Here is a 19,301-nt window from a genome sequence, read left to right as displayed (position 1 = left end):
AACGCCCACCTCACCAGGGGGCAGTGAGAGTTCTTTCATTTAGAAAGCAGCTGGAGAGCCATGGGTGGAAAGCTGCACAGAAAGGTAAAGGAATAGATGTTTAAGGGAGCAATGGCGGGATCCTGCTTTAATCCTCGTCTCTCTGAGGCAGTGACACCAGATGCATTAGCAGGTCTCCATGGCTCACGCCTCTCTAGAACTACTCAGCTGCAGGTGGAGGTGCTGGTGGCTATAGAGAACAGGCCAAGAGCCACGGGGGTGATTGCACTACCTGTTCCCGTAAGCACTAAGGAGCAACAGGTTCAGGAGGGCGTGTCCCTGGCCTGGCACGGTGCCCTGGTGCTGAGACTCTTGGGAGGAGGCTGCCGTGCATGTCTGAGCCAGGCAGCTGCAATGCTGCTTGGACTTGCTGCGTCTCTAGCGCCTCTTTGGTTCCAAAGACCTGTGCATCCTCCCCCTGGATTTGTCCCAGTTTCTCCCTTTGCTTTTAGGGGCAGCAGCGTCTGGCCAGCACCGAGGTCGGCAGCTGTTCAAAACGGCCTCGCCAAAACGTTGGTTTCCCTCAGGATGCGAAGGGGAGGTACCCGGTGCATCTCGGGTGCCTCTGTTCTTAGAGCGAAGAGCCACAGTAATCAGGTGCTTCCTGACGGGCGGTTGCTTTGTTTCTCTTGGTCGCCTGCATCCTGCCATTGCATGGTAGTGCAGCGTTTGATGCTGAGCTGTCCTCTCCTCTCAGCACGGTTTGACCTGTCCATGTGCTACGTGTGACTGGCCAGCTGCCTTCCTGCTTCCTCTTTGCGCTGCACCGTGCCCTGGCTCGGAATCTTACCCTGCTGTTTGTGAAATTCTCCGCAGCGCGCAGCCTGGACTCTCTCTGACCCCAGCTTTGATGCTTGCAGGCTGACTTTCTCCACCGAGCGTGCTGAGCGCTGAAGAACCCAGACTGCTTTAACAGTACTAACATTTCTAGAGTGCCTCGGATGTCGATCTCCAAACCCCTCACAATTAAATGCCTCTTAAGAGCCTTCCGTGATAGGGGAGAGCTGTTACTTCGGTGGTGCAATGCAGCGGCTGTTCAACAATAGAGCGCTCTGCACGTTCCAAACTCCCTACGCACATCAGGCATTCCCAGTGCACAGCTCCGCTGTGTGGTGGTAGCTCAGGACTGGAAGGGAAGAATACCATAAACAACACAGGTTGCTGCAGGGGGCTGCAGGAGGCTAGCATGTTCCTTGGAATTTGGCCAGGACGCTGGGTTTGCATCCCTGCACTTGCAGAAAGTGCTTTGGGCTCTTCCACAACCATGGTGACTCAGGACACGGCGTGACGCAGAGGCCCTAAGGAGATCAGTGTCCTGACCTCTTAGCAGCGTGTCAGAGCCGTGGAGCAGCACTGACTCTGAATGCCACCTGCTGGATTGCTAGCACGCGGTTGTTGCCCTCCGGGGGCTCCTGACCTAGCCCTGCTTACACGAAGTGCAGAGCAGAGTCCCGCTTGCTTGCTGGAGAAAGGGGGTGCCTGAGCTTGTTGATGCGTCAAGCGATGTAGATGGGCCTGGGGATGCAGGAAGGGCTCCTCTCATTTCAGACTGAGTGGGTTGCCGCTGGATCCCCTGTTGGGGTCTGTGCACCAAGCAGTGCCGGAGGCCAGCCGAGGAAGCGATCTGAGGTGCTTTCAGAGGGCTAGATAGTAGAAAGGGCAGGGGCTGGAGAAATGTGGATAGAGCAATGCCCCTGAGCAGGCAGGCTCGGCAGGGGAAGGGGAGCACGTGGGGATTGCACCTGGACCAGTGTGGTGCTGACTACTGCTGAGCCCCTCTAGATTCGTTGCATGTGCCCCAACCAAGAGTCAGGCTGGCGACTGGCTGGGCTGGTTCCAAGAAGATGCTGCAGCAGCCTCCCTGGGTTAGTCTCTCTCATCAGATGCATGCTGGATTTTGACTCCTATTTTCGAGATATGGAACAGTGCTGCCGTGGCATCTTCCACCTGGGCGTCTCCAGGCACCTCACGAGCACTGAAAAATTCAGCAGCGTCACAGCGCTCTCCGGTAGATATTTATCCCTGTTTTACAGTTGGGGAAACTGAGGCATGGAATGCAAAGGTCAGAGAGGATGTCAGAGAACCAGTGTCTTCTGACTCCCACTCTCCTGCCCCAACCCTCGGCCCTTCTTCCCCTGAAGGCCCTTCAGATGGCTTAATGACCTTCATCATTCCAACACAGGCTGTATTTGGGAGAGGCGAGAGAGAGGTGGTTTTGCCACAGTGTTTTGTGAAAGCCCTTGGGTGCCAGAAGGTGGCCTAGTTTCTAATGGGTGTGTTCCATGTTCTCACGTAAGGTGGCAGCAGAGTCAGTAGCCTGGTAGCAGGCGTTCCAAAGACAGCTCAGCATCGCTAAGAGCAGCGCTGTCAAGGGCTGGTCCCTTCCTGGCTGGCTGTTTGCGGGTGAGGCAAGGGAGTTACTGAGGGTCTGTCTACACTGACCAGCAAAGGCAGCGCCGTCCGATCGCTCTATCCGGGTGGGTTGAGCGGCAGTGAAGACCCACTCAATCGATCCAGAAGTCGATTCAATTAAACCACCTCCTCACAAGGCTTAGCGCCGTGTCGCCGGGAGCACGTTTCCCGTCAGCGCAGCACAGTGGAGACGGCGTGCTAAAGGGAAGTTGGGAAGTCGATGGGAATTACGCAGGCTACTCTGCATAGCTTGCATATCTCCCGTCGACTTCCTAACTTCTTAACGCAGTGCCTTCAGTCCGCTGCGCCAACGGGAAATGCGCTCCCAGCGACGCAGCGTTACTCCAGCTGGCAGAGGTGGATTGATAGCGTCCATTTCCGGGTCGATGGAGCAGATCTCCACTTCCACTCAATCGATCCGGTCATCTAGCCTGACCTCCTGCACGTTGTGGCCACAGAACCTTACCTGCCCACTCTTGAGCCATTCCTTCCCTTCCTGTTGTTCCCCCCCAGTTTCCAGTTCTTAACCTGGTGTAGACGTATAGAAAACCTCTCAGTACCCCGGTGAACCGACAATATCCATACATTATTTCAGAGCAGCTCCAAAGCTGTCACGGCTAATTCATAGCTTTGAATCTTCCTGGAAAACAACTGTTTCTAGCCCTTGTGGTGCAGAGAAGCCTGAAAGCAGGACTTCTAACGGCTCCAAACCCACAAGACTGGTTTTGCGAAGGCCGGGTCTACACTCCAGGCCTATATTGGTATAACTGCATCACTCAGGGGGTGGACAAAATCCAGCATCCCTGAGCAATGTAGTTCTATCGATCTGAACCCCCCAGTGTAGACAGTGCCATGGCGATGGGAGAGCTGCTTCTGTCAACATAGCTACCGCCTCTCAGGGAAGTGGATGAACTACGCTGCCAGGAGAAGCTCTCTCATCAGCGTACTAGTGTTTTCACTAAAGCACTACAGCGGCGCTGTACATGAAGACAAGCCCTCACCAGTCGAAGCAGTTTCGGGTGGTCGAGTGCTGGTTGGTAGCTGCTACTGAATGCTTCCATCCTTTACAAAAGGGGGTAAAAATGATCCTTCTTTCAGAGAGGGGCAAACAGAGGCATGCTGGGGAAGTGACTTGCCCCAGGCCAGGTCATTGGCAGAGGGTCTAACAGAACCTTGTTATGAGACCCCAGGCAGTGCCTTTTCCATTGGACCATGCTGCCAGCCCCTTCAGATTGTAATTGTGTGAACCGATGTGCTGAAGACTTGGGTCAGAGGGTCTTACTTTTTAAAACTCCTACAGTAACTGGGCTAATGTATTCCAAAGGCACCCAACCCGCTGAGCACCCCTGCATTTGTAGATCTGAACATGGGGTTTGCAAGAGGTCGGGGTGGGTGTAATACGCAATGGATCTGCTTGCTTGTAACCTGGTCTCTTGTCCCACCTTCCTGCTGAACAAAGCAGGCCTAGAGTCCCCATCTTCACCACACAATCCCCGCTAGCACCACGTTAGCTATAAGGGGCGAACAAGTGGATTTTAACCCTTGCAGATATCGTTGGGCTTAGCCTGCCTGACCTTACTAATTATGTAAGGAGGTGTGGGGTCCACTCCCCACAGCTTGCACCACTAATCCCTCCAGGGAGCGTTTCCTCGCTTGGACTGAAGGGCTGAGGAAAGTCCCTTGTTAGGACCGTGTCCAGCCAGCTGGGCTGGGCTGGGAGCACGCTCATGCACTTGTGGCCGTCGGCTCACGGCGCTTTCAGTCACCTTGCTGCTATCATTAGCTAACTGTGCTTGGGTAGGTCTGCACTCGGCTGGGATTGTTAGTCTGTTGTGTTTACGCCAAGGGAGCCTGGGGCGAAATGAGCACTAGGGTAACCCTTACATCCGTCGTGACATTACGCCAGTATAAACTGGGAGCCGTGGAGAATCCGCTGCATAGACTAGAAGGTCTTGCTCTGAAGCACAGAATCCAAACACAGAAGAACCCGGGAGGGCAGGCTGTCCTAGAGCAACCTGCATTTAAAAAAAAAAATTGGTGCAACGGCTCGGACGGAGCTCTTAGAACTTCCTGGGAGTCCAGAATCCCCCCAAAAGGGCTAACGGGCACAATGGGATTGTGGACTACTCCTTTACTGGCGCGATCAGAGAGGGGACGTTCTGAAGCGATGTCGGCTGGATGCTGAGTGTGCTCCTGTGCATCAAATGCAGAACGGCGGCAGGGCCAAGCCAGAGCTGGGGGAGAGTGCTATAGCGAGCCAGGCTTTCTCGGCTCGTGACCCCCCTGCTCAGTGGGGTTGTTAGCATTAAGACACTTTCTTGCAAGCTCATTTTACACACAGGTGATTTATACCTTGACCAGTGGTTCCCAACCTGTGGCCCAGGCACCAAAAGTGGCCTGCCGCTCCCCTCCCACTGGCTGCGGAAGGGAGCCACTGCCTAAGTACCTAGGCGCAGTGTGTTGCCGTGGGGCTACAAGACGGGTGCAGGCTCCTTGCTAAAGCCAAGGGGGTAGGAGATCAGCGCTCCCCTCCCCCTGGCTGTTGTAGGGAGCACGGCAAAGCACTCTGCCTGGGTCCCTAGGCGCTGGGTCCCGGCTGGAGCCAGAGGGAGGGGAGCAGTGATTTCCCATCCTCCTGGCTGCAGAAGGGAGTCGCTGCCTAAGGACCCAGTTGGATGCATAGGTACAAGACACCTGCAGTTCCCCTGCTGCTGCCAGGGGGATGGAAAATCAGCAAGGAGGCAGCCTCCTCGCTGAACTCCTTCCATCTGGCTGCAGCGGGGGGTAAAGGGGAGCTGCTGGTGGAGCAGCCAGGACCTAGCATGCTTGAGGAGGGACAGGACTCTAAATTCCATCCCCACTGCTGACTTGCGGCGTTGGGCAAGTTCACTTGCGTTCTCCTGTCTGGTACCTGGGGACAATGGGGTACGAGTCACAGCAGTGTTGGGAAATTCGGATAGCGCTTGAGGAGCCCCCTGGGTAGAAGTCACTGTAGAAGCGTGAAAAGTTGACCTCTAGCAGCGTATGGCTGGCAAGCGGAGGCTCTCTGGGAAGTGGTTAAAGGAAAGGATGCTGCACGTCTCTCCTTGTGACCAGACACTCTTGAAGAGTCACCGTGTCTCTGCAGCACTGGGACCCATTAGCGGTTAATGCTGTCTCTGATGGTCTCCAACGTGTAGCCCCGTACTCTGCAGGAAGTGGGGAGGGAGAGACTGCCATTGAATCCATGCAATGGGTGTTATGGCCATTACCTCCCCTTCCCCCTGGAGTGGAGACTGATTGATTTTTAAACTCCTCCCCTGTGCAATCAGCAGTGCTGGCAAAGAGATCTATGGTCTAACTTTTTCCCCCTCCTCTTCCCCAGCCTGTTTTAGACTGAGTAACTCCTCCTGTGTGAGATGTCGTCCAGCGATAAGAATGGGGGCAGCCGGTCTAGCACCAGCAGCAGCCGCCTGCAGAGCCGGAAGCCCCCTGATCTCTCCATCACAATCCCACCGGTGGAGCCGGAGCAGGAAAGCAGCCTGAAAGTGGTAAGGGGGGACCTCTGACCAATATCCCAATACCTGTTCATTCCCAGGGCCCCTAGAGGGTGTGTTGAGGGCGCAGGGGGTTTCTTTGTAGCGGTGCTAAGGGAATAGGGAATGCCGCTCCTCTTCCCAGCCCAGCACCCATCTCCTGCACCGTTCTGCTGCTAGATGAGCGCCCGCTCGGCTGTGAGCCCCGAATGCTGCTGCTTTCCAGACTGCAGCCCAGCTGGCTGCTGGGGATGATGGAGGCAGCCGTCAATGCACATCCCGGGGTTACTTATTCTCCCTGTTAGTTGCCCAGTCTGAGATGGAGGGAGTCCCTGCAAACCCTTCCTTACCACGGCATCGCTCTGGGCCTCTTCAGCCAAGGGTTGGAAGCAGGAGCTCTCATAGAGGCTGCAGGGGATGTGCCGAAGGGGAGGCAGGTGGAGTGCGGGGCAGACCTCAGTTTTGCAGCTGGAGTTCTTGAAGCTGCTCCTGCCTTCCCCGCCGGCAGCACACCTGGACGTGGGACCCCTCTGTCGAGCTCTGAGTTTAAGTTCCACATAGGCTTTCCAGGGGGCACTCCCGAACGTATTAGCAGAGATTTGAGCCCTTGTGAGCCATAGATCGTCTCTGGGCTGACCCAGGGTCTGTTCCCACCTGCCTCCCTGAAAACTATTTCTGGGTGATTCCAGCTATATGCAGAAACGATTCCCCTCCCGCTGCTCTGCTCCTAACGGCTTTGCTCCCCTTCCAGCCTCTGAAAAACCCACGGTATCAAAAGAGCGTGAGCCTCCAGGAGCCCCGAGGGAAAAGGGCTGAGAACACTTTGGAGAGACGTCCCAGCTTCCACCGACAGACCTCCCTGTCTCAGAGCATCCGCAAGTAAGGCGCATGCGGCACTGGGCGTTACCGGCATCACGTGTTGGATGTGCAGCATCTGGTGCTGGGGGAGTTGAGCCGATCGCTGACTCCCTGCTTTTCAGGTCTCTGCCCTGGCTGCAGACATGAGCTGTGGCACCCGGTGCAGAGGTCAAAGCTGCATGTTTTAGAAGCAGGGACTTGAAACAAGTTAAGCAGGTCATCTGGCTCTGTTTTGCCCAGTTGGTCACTGGTCCAGAAACAATTCCAGTCTCCTCGTTAGAATTAGCTCTCTTGCTTTTCACAGATCAGCGCTAAAAAGCGAGAGAACGTGTCTCAGCAATGTTTACGTAGGGTTTTCACAGACGCATTCAGTTGTGCTTCTGTTTCAGCCCCAAACTAACAAGCCAGTTCCTGGTACAGTGCAGGTACCAACGATCTCACCTAAAGGTCTGAATTTCCAGTACCCCCTGCTATGGCAGGCTTGGGCCTGTCCAGAGCAGAGGCTGCCAATCAAGCTGAATTATGGCGTGCTTCTGTGGGTAAAGTGGCTAGGCTGGACTCAAAGAACTCCTTTCACTTGTAGTGTGAACAGGATTTTAACACTGTTTTACCCAAATTGTGAGCACCCTGTATGTCCTTAGACCCTAACACCTCCGCTGCACTATTGGGTGTGTCTACACTGCCATGGGGTATGTGATTGCAGCTCAGGGATGCATGGCTGTGCTAGCTGTCATCTAGCACGGTTAAAAAGAATTGTGAAGATGCGGGGCTGCAGGCTACTTGCCCGCTGGACACGCTTGCGTTGCTAACCAATTTGAGGGTCTGGACCGCTGCATCTTCACGGCTATTTTTAACGTTCGAACAAAACTAAGGCTAGTGCGGGTACAAACCACAATCAACGCAAGTTGTGGTGTACAGCCGCTGCAATTTGCACCTTGCTCAGCACCACAACAACCAGGGACGTGAGGCTATCTTGGAGGACAGTTGGCTGATGGACATAGTGAGAAACAATCCAAGGTTGCTTGCAGCGTTCATGAAACGAGCGCTGAGTGCTGAGATCACGTCATGATGCAGGTTTGGGAGGATGACGAGCAAAGGCTGCAGAACTTTTGGAGGTAGAAGGCCACCTTCCTGGACCTGCGCGGAGAGCTCACACACCAGAATGAGAGCTGCATCAACAGTGGAGAAGCAAGAGGTGCTCATGCTATAGAAGCTTGCAGTGCCAGATTGCTACCAGTCAATGGGAAAGCATTTTGGAGCTGGGAGACTCGGGGGGATCCCTGTCCTGTGTTGTAACGCCATTAATCGTGTCCTATTACACAGGACTGTGACGATCTGCAATGTTCAGGGGAGATAGTGGATGGATCTGCAGCAGTGAGGTTCCTAAGCTGTAGTGGGGTGACAGACAGTACACACCCCTATTTTGGCACCAACCCACCTTGCCACAAAACGCATCAACAGAAAGGGCTGCTTTTCCATGGTTACGCAAGCATTGCTTGATCACCAGCACGCTTCCCCAATATCCGTGTTGGCTACTCAAGGAAGGTGCATGAAGCTCACATCTGTAGAACACGGGACTTTTTTCCAGAAGCTGCAAGCCGGGGCATTTTTCCTTTCCCAACTGGCGGGTTACCACTGGTGGTGATGAAATGCCAGTAGTGATCCTGGGGGACACATCTGACACGTCGCTCCCATGGCTCGTGGAGCCGTACGCTGGTCACCGCGACAACACTAAGGATTTGCTGTCTGAGAAGACCCGTTACGGCCTAGTGCATTTCCTGCTCCTTTCCTGCAGGGCTCCCTGGCCTTTTTCCTGTCCCCTGGATCTGTCTCCATGCCGTTGGACAGATTGTCCCTGCGTTCGTGGTGGGATGCAGCCCTGGCTTGTAGGGTCTCACAGAATGTGCCTTCCCTAGTCCTCTTCTCTCTCCTCCTTCTCAGGGTCAGGCGTTTTGCGGGTGTGGAGGGGTCACCCCTGACTGCCACCAGGCCAGAATAGAGAGGGATGTCTCATTAGATTTAGTCACAACGGAAAGGGAAGAATAAAGTTCAAAACTACCTTCCCGTAGTCCCAGAAATCCTTTTAATAAGAAATGCCCCTTGACGCTGCAGCTGTGCGGTACCTCTGTATCACACCTGTTCAGGCCCAGCCCAGGTGAGTACAGCTTACAGGGACGAGGGGTGGGTTTTCTGTTTCATGAAGTGACAGAATTTCAGCCCCTGTCGCAGGGGTAGGAGCGCAGGGCAACGGCAGTAAAACATTGGCCCTGGTTTTCCCGGGCAGTGGTGATTTTTGTCTGATATTTCACTCTGGGGAGGGTTGTCACAAAAGACCGAAGAGCACAGCCGCTGCTGGCGTCCCCATGGTGCCTCTGGCCTGTTTGTTTCAAGGGTGCGAGCTGCACTCCTCACAGGCTGGCCTGGGAAAGTGTCCTTCTGCGGAGGAGGAAATAGGGTGGCCATCTCTAGAAGCATTAGGGAGAGGATGGCAGAGTGCCTCCATGACAGTTTCCCTCAAGATCTCTCAGGAGGAAAAAAGGGCCCATACCTGTGATGTACGCGCCTCGTTCCCCCTCCTGCTGAACTCACTGCAGAATGAAAAGCAGCTGCCTGCTCCTCCCCTGTTTGTACTGCTACCTCCTGTCCTACAAGCAAATCGATGAAAAGTCGACCCCTGTGTCTGATTAACTTGGGGTGGGCCAGGCCGGTGCACGTCAGCCAAGCTCCCTTCCCCTTCAGCAGCGGGCTCATCTGCACTCACATGGCAGGACTGCCAGACTCCAGCACAGTATCAAACAGGTCCTAGCTAGCAGCATGGCTGGAGTCCCCTGCTGTGTCCCCCCTTAGCCATCCATCCCTGACTCCATCTCTGGCTCCTTGGCGGTATCTGCAGTGCTCCGTAGGTATCTGCAGGTCTCTGGCCAGCATGGCATGCAATTTATTGTAAAAGCAGCAGGGCTCTGGCACAGCACCAGGCTGACTGTTGCCCTCCCTGACCTTGTGGTATCTCTTGCAAAGTTTGTTCACTTTCACACGGTACTGCTGCTGATCCTTGTCTGTGTCTGAACTCTGCCTGCCTCCCCCAGCAACCTCCTTATAGGTGTCCACATTTCTATGGCTGGTCCATCGTTGTGCCTGCAGACCCTCTTCTCCCCACAGGCCTGGGAGAGCCAATACCTCCTGTCTACTCCAGGCACAGTCACTTGTCTGCTACCTGGTGTGCATGGAGCTGGCATGGACATCTGGGTAGTTGCACACAGTGTGACAAAGTGGGACTTCTCTGTAATATTTTTTACTCCTGTGTGACTCTGTCCCCCCTATATGCTGCATTGTTATCCAGTGAGCGGGGCAAAGGACTGTTTTCTCTCAGGCCTGGCTAAGAGCATGGGTATGAATGCTGCCTGGCTGTCTGAACTTGAAATGGGCCATTTTAAAAAAAAAAAAAGACTGGCTGAGGCAGACTTCATATCAGTGGAGGATCCAAGAAGACCATGGCAAATCCGATCCCCAAGACATCGACACCTAGCAACCAAGGACCCAGGGGAAGATGGATTTCTCCGCAGCGAAGCTGAGCACCATTCCCCTGCTGGAGAACCAAGCACTGGAGAGGCGTGAGGTAAGGGGATAACTGCTGGAAACTAGTCTGGGATCTCACCAGGGAACTGCCCCAGGAGGTCAGACCCAAGACTGACCACAGGGTTCACTGCAGCGTGGCTGGGCTCTGGGCTAACCAGACTGGACTTGGGTTACCCTTCAACCTGCCTTTCTCTATGCTCACCAAAGGACTTCCTAGGCTGTCTTCCAGCTGCCTAATAAACTCGACTGGATTTTGACGACACTGTTCAGGAGTCACTGAAAATACTTGGTGAGGTGCACTAATCCCTGGCCAAGTCTCCACTGGGAGTCCGTCTCCATTGGACTCCCGGAACGGAGCTCGTGGTGTGATCCTGGGGTGCTGGAGCCCCAGAGGTTCAGCAGAAGAAGACAGTGAAACCACCTGGCTTGGCCCGGAGAAAGAGTGAGACCCCGTGGGTGTCTGGCACACTGAAGGGGAACCTCTGAGGATGGTTCCAAAGCTGGGGGCGTGGCAGTGAGCCCGTGGATCCATGCTGCACACAACAAAGGGGAGCTGCTCGCTGTGCGCAACACGGTGGGCAACCAGGAAAAGCAATTCAGAAATAGGCGGGACTTTTAAAGGGAGGGGGGTGGGTTTCCGGGTTTCTGACCCTTCGGCAGTAGAGTTTAAAATTGTGACCAGAGCGGTCACTGTTGCAGGGAATGGGGCATCGTGGGATAGCAGCTGGAGGAGCTGTTAGGATCGACATGGGCCATGCAGTATCTACCCTCACGCTGCATTGATCCAAGTAGGTCAGCTAAGGCTTTGTGCCATTCGCAGAGGTGGTTTTACTGCATGGCCGTAATGGGGCACTGACACGACCCCGAAACAATTCTGAGTGTAGACCCGTGCATAAATAGGTCGAGTGGAGACCAAGCCCCCAGTGCAATCACACGCCCCAATCACAGTGTAGACAATAACCTATGTTGCTTGCAGCCCTGGAGGTGGTAGCTGTGGTGTCTGAGAAGCGTTATGGACAGGGGAGTGGGTGTGGATGGTGTTAATTAGATGGCGTATTTGGTACTATTTTGCACACTGATTCGGTATCTAAATGACTTGCCCCATTCTCGGTCATGGGGACTTGTCCCTTTGCATGCGGTGTTCCTGCTACAGAGATGGGCAGCACGTTTCTCTCTCATGCTTGCTTCTGCAGGGGGACAGCCCAGTGGTTTGGAGTCAGCAGCGACTGGGAGGGAAAGCGACAGCACTGGCAACGCAAGAGCCTGCAGCACTGCAGCCTGAGATATGGCAAGCTCAAGGCCCCCTACCGAGACATGGAACTACCCAGTCAGGAGACGCCCTCCTTCCAGAGCACCGAGTCCCCGAAGCCGTGCAAGATGCCCAAGGTAAAACTTTCAGGGGTTTCTTCTGTCTTAGCTCTCGCTGAAATGATTAAATGGGGATTCCTAGTCTGAGCCCTCCTCTCTGGGCTAGCCTGCAGGGGAGCTGGTGTCTTCAGATCAGACTGTTGGAGTGGATTGTGCTGAGATAACCACAGCCCAGGAGTCCCAGAAATGTCATCAGTGAGCATAGCCCTGTTGTATGGGACTGGTCTTGTGGCTCAGGCTTTTAGATCCAGAGGTTCTGGGTTCAGTCCCAGCAGAAACCCCACTCACAACAGGGTCACTTGCATAATATGTATCTTTGTGTCTGCCTTCTGTCTCTCTCACACACGTGTGTGTGCACACGGAGCTGAAAACCCAGCGTAGTTCACTAACTTCTGCCCCTCTCTCTCTCTCTCCATGTAACTCTAAGATCGTAGACCCTTTGGCCAGAGGCCGTCCTTTCCGGCACCCAGAAGAAGTCGATCGTCCTTGGACCCCTCATCCTGTTCTACCACCCCAGACACCTGGAGTCATCTCCCTGACATCCTTCACCAGCGTGCGGTCGGGCTACACCCGTTTGCACCGTAGGAAGAGGGAGTCTGTCGCCCACATGAGCTTCAGGGCGGCTGCAGCTATAATCAGAGTGAGTTCTGCTTGTGAATGAGTTTCCATACTGAGCTGCTGCCTAGTGAATCTTCCCCAGAGACTTGTCCAGGGCACGCTAATATCCCATGACGTGTGTTCCCAAGATCTGCACTGGAGCTCTTACTAGGGTTCTACCAGGGCTCTGCAAATACCGTCAATTGTTTTTCCCCCACAACACTTCAATGCCAGACAATTTGCTATTGCATTCTTTCGCAGACCTTGGAATGTTTGTGTTTTCTTGATATTTATTTTTGCAAAACGTTCTTTTGGTTGGCACACACGTGCAATTTCAACCTACCTATTGCAGTGCTTATTTTAAGCAGAATTTTAGTTAGAAAAGAGTCACGTGGTTTGAGTGAAAACTGAACTATTTAAGAAAATCAGCATTGAATGGCAACCCTTAAAATGTGGAGGTTTTTTCAGATTTCATTGCGAACATTACATAGAAACCTAGTCATGGTCAGTGTGTCTGCGGAAGCCCTTTAGCAGGTCTGCTATGTGTGCTAGAAAATAGCCTGTTTTTACAGGCTATCGGCACCAGATGTGGATCACCTTGTAGACCGAGGTGGTTGAAAATTTTCTGACAAAACACTTTTCTGTCAGAAAATGTGGATTTGACAAAATCAAAACACTTCACAGGAATGTATTGCTCTGACTGAAATTTTCATGGGGGAAATTATGGAGAATGCTGCATTTTGAAACATTTAGACTTTGATTATATACTATTATAGTCAAAAAACCTTCTAGAAACAAAATGTGTGTCTCCAAAAATGTGGAGATTCACTTTGTAGCCTGATTTGGGGGACAACCAGATTTCAAAATCTCTAAATTTTCTGCAGGATGGAAAGGCCGAATTCTGACCAGCTCTAACAAGAGAGTTTGGGAACACTTGCATTTCGAGCTGTGTTTTACCATGTGTTAATGTACATGAATCTTCAGCAAGGGAGGTTTAGGTTTGATATCAGGAAGAACTCTCTAACTGAAAGGGTAGTGAAGCTCAGAACCGGCTTCCAAGGGAGGGTGTGGAATCCCCCTCACTGGAGGTTTTTAAGAACAGGTTGGACAAACACCTGTCGGGGATGGTCTTGGTTTACTTCCTCCTGCTTCAGCACAGGGGGCTGGACTTCATGACTTCTTGCAGTCCCTTCCAGCCCTACGTTTCTCTGATTGTAGTGTGGGAGGACATACATTGGTTGTGTTTAGCTCGAGGCTGGAGTGTGACGGCTGCACTCTACCTTTTTACTAAGTGTGATCATCTTTGATCCAATGACTAAGGAGTTTGGGTGGCTGGTGCATTGCTGGGATTATGAGGCATGTTATGGAATCATCCTGGCTTATGTACTGGTGGATGCTGCAGGGGGTGCATGGAACACTTTCAAAGCACACCACTGGAGGTCTGAAATCCTGCCGGCTTTCTTCTTTGGGAGATCTGCATTTGCAGGTTCCCAGCCATGCAGGTTGGTCTGCTTGACGTTCAGCCCCAAAACTGCCTCCCGGTACTCCGCTATAGAAATGCGCTATTAAAGCAGTACTTCGCCATACATTACCCATTGTTTTGCTTTTTCCTCCATGAAAGGGGCGTTCAGTTTTGGAGCCCTTGGCACCGAAACGAAGGGGCAACAAGCAGAGCTTCCTGTATCCCAGCGTCCTGGATGAGGACATGGTGGAAGCTGCAGATACACTGGACTCCTCATTCTTCAGTAAGGCAAGCGTGGTTCCATGATATCCCAGCTTTCACCTTCTTCCCCCCTCCCCCTCCCTGGCAGCTTTTCACTTTGAACCCCCATGATTAGTACATCAGGCGTTGATGGAGGTTCAATAAACCCTTCTCGTGGCTGGCTCTGTTGAGACTCCAGCCTGTGCACATTCCTTTCCTAGCTGTAACGATAGTTTTTATTTAAACCCAGTGTACATTGCCCTTTTCTCACCCCCGCCCCCCTTATTTTATATCTTTCTGACACTGGTGCATGGCATCCCAATCCTATAAGATAACCTGTCCCATGCCCCAGAGAGCTTTTAAAGCCCAAGTTTCACTGCTTGGGACATTCATTGAGCTTGCATTATATCTCCCAATACAGAATAACTTCACCACTGTTCCAGTCTCACTCTGTTAAACTTGTTCCTGTTCACCATTTGTTTGGTGTCATTTGCTTAATATGCTGGCAGCTTTGAGCAGTGCCTCTGCTCACGAGCAAAGGGAAAAATGCACCTTAAATAGATCATTGGCTTCCCCCTGCACATGTCCTATCCCACAGCAGCAACACTGAAGGCGCATCTACACTCTGGAGACGATGGTGGCATAGCGATGATGTAGTAGCTATGCCGGCTTAACCTTGTAGTGTAGACACAGCCTAAAGCCTTCTTACATCAACCTAGCTGCATCTGCACCAGGGTGAGGTCAGCAGAACTATGACGCATCCCTAAATAGTGTAGGGAAGCAGCAGCCTAAGCTTTAAGTGTGGACCAGGCCTTGGGTCTTATTTAGATTGTAAACCCTCCAAGGCTGGGACTGGGTACAGCACAAAGGAGCCCGGATCTCGGCAGGTCCTTCGGCACAACTGTAATAAAGATGATTTTATTAATAGACAGTCTCCAGAACGCGGATATGCGGGAAGCTCTTTGGGCAGGAAAAGACACGGTCCCTGTGCCATTTGTAAGGCCCTGTTTAGAGCTCAGGGAATCAATGAGCAGATACCACGATTCTGCACGAAGTATAAATCTCTCCACAGAATGAATGAATGATTGTCCCCCACCGTCTCACAAGGTCCTGTCCTGAAGCCAGCTCTGAGCCAGGTGGAAATCTGGTTGGGACAATCCCTGGACGAGCCTGAGGCTTATCTGCATGAGCTAGTCCATCACGTGTGTGTGTCTGCTGTGTTCCTCACAGATGGATATGCACGAGGAGATGTATTCCATGCCGGATGACGTGTTCGAATCGCCACCCCTCTCGGCCTCTTACTTCAAAGGGCTGCCTCACCTGGACCCTGCCCAATTGCCCGAGGGGGAGCAGCCTGTTCCGTGAGTGGTGGTCCCGGCTCGGGGGTGTGATGGAGACTTGCCCAGCACCCTCAGACTTGACACGTGCTGTCCTGGATGTCCCAGTCCTTGGTATCCTCTGGGCTGGCCACTCGCACTGAATGGTGCTGGGGGACTGGAGTAGGGCCAGATATCCAGGAAAGACATGGCCAAAGGACTTTGCCCCGTCCCTTTCCCCGGCAACGCCTTTCACTGCCAGCGACACTGGCTCGTGCTGTGATGAGACCAGGCATGAAGGGGGGTAAAAGGATTTAACTCTCCGCCCCTTCAAAGGGAACTGAATGAAATGCTTCTCGCTGCAGGAAGGAAGGTGTCGGGATCCCAGGATCCGCCGGCCCTGGCCCCCAGAGAGGCAAACGGATCGCTTCCAAAGTGAAGCACTTCGCCTTCGACCGCAAGAAGCGATACTACGGGCTGGGCGTGGTGGGCAAATGGCTGAACCGGACGTACCGCCGGAGCATCAGCAGCATGGTCCAGTCGCAGCTAGAGAACACAGACAGTCACAGGTGGGGGCTGGGCTCTGGCTGGGCGGGGATGGGGCTCTAATAGGCCAGGCTGATGCTGGATCCCAGCACTGAACCATATGGAGACCGTGGGCCTGGTTTTTTATGTTGACTGGCACAGTCACTCCTGACTGAGGCCGGGACAGCGACATCAGGATCTGGGCCTGTTGTGCAGCTGTCAGCTCAGTGTGGCCCAGGCAGGGGTGGGTGGGTATGTCCAAACGCACGCAGCAAGGGAGCTCTCGTCGCCTGGCTCAGGTTCCAGTGCCTCCGCGGGTCCCCGGGCGTGAGCAGATATCCGCGTAGCTGCGCTGGAGAGGGATGCGGCCAGGAAAAGAGCTCGGATGACTTGACTTTTATTTTAACGGTCACTGGCAGTGGGGCTGTGAAATGCTAACTAAGGCAATCCCAACTGCAGCTCTGCCAACGCGCCCCCAAGCAGTCCTGAACCCTTCCCACATCTCACCTGCCCTGTCACGTCTCCACGGTGTCAGGCCTGGGCATCTCCCGTCTGCTGGTTTGATGCGAGCCAATGTTGGCAGGGCCAGACCTGCTCAGTCTGTGAGGAGTGACGCTTGTTGGTGTTTCCTTTCCCTCCCTTAGGCCGTACTTCACCTATTGGCTCACCTTTGTCCATATCATCATCACCCTGCTGGTGATCTGCACATACGGGATCGCACCAATTGGCTTTGCCCAGCACGTGACGACAGAGTTAGTAAGTTTAATAGGTACTGGCTGTGCCCATGTTGTGGGCTGTGTCTAGCCTAGCGAGACCCGGGGCTAATGGCACCTCTGGCACTGCCGGTCTCCCTGGGGAATCCTGGCTCTGAAGTGTCAGGACTCCAGTTGCTGATCTAAAGCAAGTCTATTGCCCCAACTCTGCTGAATGCCAGCAAAACAGGGATTATCCCATGCGGGCTTAATTCTCCCAGCATCTCTTGATGCTTACAGTTAGCCAGGTGGCTTCCTTTCTCTCCTAGTTGCCCAGGTGCTGAGAGGAAGGCAGGAATTGATCTTCCTGGAAAGACTGTCAACACTTTATTCTTTCCTGTAACCTTTTCTCTCCTCTTAACCTCCCACTCTGGAAATACCAGACCCTCTCTTGTTCAGTGGGAGGTAGTACGTTTTCAGACAGACTTGGATTTTTTTAAGTGGCTCAGTAAAAATGGCCTTGGGTGTGGTGGGGTTACCATATTTGGTGTGTCTCTGTGACTCCATACCAGACGTGCTCCATTTCAGAGTAACAGGAAGGTCTGATAGCCCTGAAATCCAGACTGGGATCTTGGCAGGAAGGATGGTCCAGTGGCTAGAGCACTGGACTGGGACTTGAAAGACGTGAGTCAAATTCCCAGCCCTGTCACTGTCTTCCTACGTGACCTTGGGCAAGTTACTTGATTTCCTTCTGTAAAACTGGGACAAGAGCACTGCCATACCTCACAGGGGCGTTGGGAGGCTAAAATCGATCAATGATTGTGAGGTGAGGCTGTATAAGTACCTAGAAAGTCTTGAAATGAAGCTGGCCTTCCCCTGTTCTCACATGGCCAGCAACAAAGATCCTGTCGGCCAAGTTATTCTCTTACACCTGAGCGACACAATGAACGCTATTGGGGTTGCTCATATGTAGTTAAGGACCTTTATTGTTGTTTGAGCCAGAGAGACGCCAGCTTGACTCTCAGATCCCAGGCTGAGTATGCAGGGCTGGCAGCTGGAAAAAATCCATCATGTTAAACCTCTGATCCTTTTTGCTGTGAATTCCATCATGTGACTTTTAACCCTTTTGCCCGCTTGGCAGGTGCTGAGAAATAAAGGTGTGTATGAAAGTGTGAAGTACATTCAGCAGGAGAACTTCTGGATTGGCCCGGGCTCGGTAAGGGGCATGTCTGGTTTTGTTTTGTTTTTTTCACTCCTATCCTCCTGTGCCCATCAGGAAGCAGCGAGGAACTTGCACTTCAGTGCAGAGGGAAGGAAAAGCAAGGTTCTGGCAGCTGCTGTCCACACTTCCCTTGCACACAGCTTTATCCAGCACATCGGGCCTGGCCTGTTGCAGCCCATGCTGCTCCATCTCTGGGTTCTCTCTCAACTCCCCTCTGTGTTGCTGGTAGCTTTTTGTGATGTGGCTCGGCTCACGGAGCGCTATAGACCAGGATGGTTTTTGGGGTACCCAGGACTGAGAGCCCCCTTGTTACCCCCAGCCCTTGTGAGAGCTAGCCTTGTCTGTGGTGCCTTAGTGTTAGCTCCTAACTCCACCAGACTTTCAGCCTCTCGAGCTCTCTCCTTGGGGCGACGCCAGCCTCAGGTTAACACGTGCACCCCAGTGCCCAAGTTCTTTGGAAGCTCTGCCCTGTGATATCCAGCCCTGACACTGGCTACTCACAGAAAGTCCGGCTCCTCTGCCCCACAGGAGCAGTGTACCCCAGTTTTACCACAAACCACCGCTCCTGTATAACACGCACGGCGCTTGCAATGACACAGAAGAAGACTTATTTAGGAAGGGATAGAGACTTTACTAGAAACTAGAGGGAGTGATGGAAATAAATGCTAACAATACAAAACAGAACCATAAACCATGGACCTGGCTCTGCAGTTCACTAACCGTTACCTTTCCTAGCTAATAAAGTAGGTTTTGCCCCCAAAGTTCAGTCTGCTGCAGAGTGGCTGGCTGGCTTCTCCAGAACCAGGATCTGATTCTTCATGAGAACATCTCTGCTTCCCAAGATATCTCCTCAGTGAATAGATCCAGAGGGCCTTTCCCCACCCTGTCGTACTGAAACTGTCTTCTGTCTTTATGTTCATAGGCAGGGCGATCGCCTGCCTGGTGTAATGTTCCTGCCTAACCTCCCAGCTGTTCCATGGTGTGGGGTGCCTCTGAGGGTTTTTCCATTGACAGCCTTGGGATGGAGCAAGGCTAGACAACTGAGTCTGGCATTTCATCACTGGCTACGGGTCAGCACCCAAACACACCTCATCCCCTGGGGACTTTTACTCACAGCCCGTCACCAAGCAGACTTTCCATATAAATGTCACTCCTTAAATATCATCCATACGTGCGTCTCGCCATGATTTTGAATCTCGACCAGTCACTAGCTTTCGGCAGATACCTCCCACGTTACTCTGTGGATAAATATCCTGTAAGACGTGCGTTGGGTGTGGTGAGCTTTTCAAGTCTGAGGTGAAAGTGGTTTGCAAAGAGCAGAGGACCTTGTAACAGGGCTCCTCTGTCCCAGCCACTCAGATCAAAACTGCTTCTGACCCACAAAGGTTATGTCTGCAGAGCCCACGGAAGTGAGTTGCCCAGCCTGGCTTGACAGACTCACGCTAGCGGAGCTCGCACCAGCGCAGCTCTTTGAAGTTG

At 53.0% G+C, this 19,301-nt stretch overlaps 1 protein-coding gene across 2 annotated transcripts in view; it reads left to right on the top strand.

Annotated features, from left to right (window-relative positions):
• The window catches only part of RHBDF2 (rhomboid 5 homolog 2), a 72,643-nt gene that overhangs the window by 39,866 nt on the left and 13,476 nt on the right, over positions 1–19,301 (top strand). For both annotated transcript variants that reach the window (XM_067547607.1, XM_067547608.1), the window contains 9 exons: positions 5,816–5,981; positions 6,718–6,845; positions 11,594–11,786; positions 12,196–12,408; positions 13,987–14,115; positions 15,298–15,428; positions 15,749–15,952; positions 16,553–16,664; positions 17,742–17,816. In XM_067547607.1, the coding sequence (XP_067403708.1) occupies positions 5,850–5,981; positions 6,718–6,845; positions 11,594–11,786; positions 12,196–12,408; positions 13,987–14,115; positions 15,298–15,428; positions 15,749–15,952; positions 16,553–16,664; positions 17,742–17,816 (1,317 nt within the window). In that variant the 5' untranslated portion in view covers positions 5,816–5,849. The remainder of the gene's footprint in view (positions 1–5,815; positions 5,982–6,717; positions 6,846–11,593; positions 11,787–12,195; positions 12,409–13,986; positions 14,116–15,297; positions 15,429–15,748; positions 15,953–16,552; positions 16,665–17,741; positions 17,817–19,301) is intronic.

This window comes from Emydura macquarii, unplaced genomic scaffold (assembly GCF_026122565.2).
Source record: "Emydura macquarii macquarii isolate MOO-44397 ecotype Brisbane River unplaced genomic scaffold, CSIRO-AGI_Emac_v2 contig_1230, whole genome shotgun sequence".
NCBI classification, from domain to species: Eukaryota; Metazoa; Chordata; order Testudines; family Chelidae; genus Emydura; species Emydura macquarii.
This window is presented reverse-complemented; position numbering and strand designations above follow the sequence as displayed.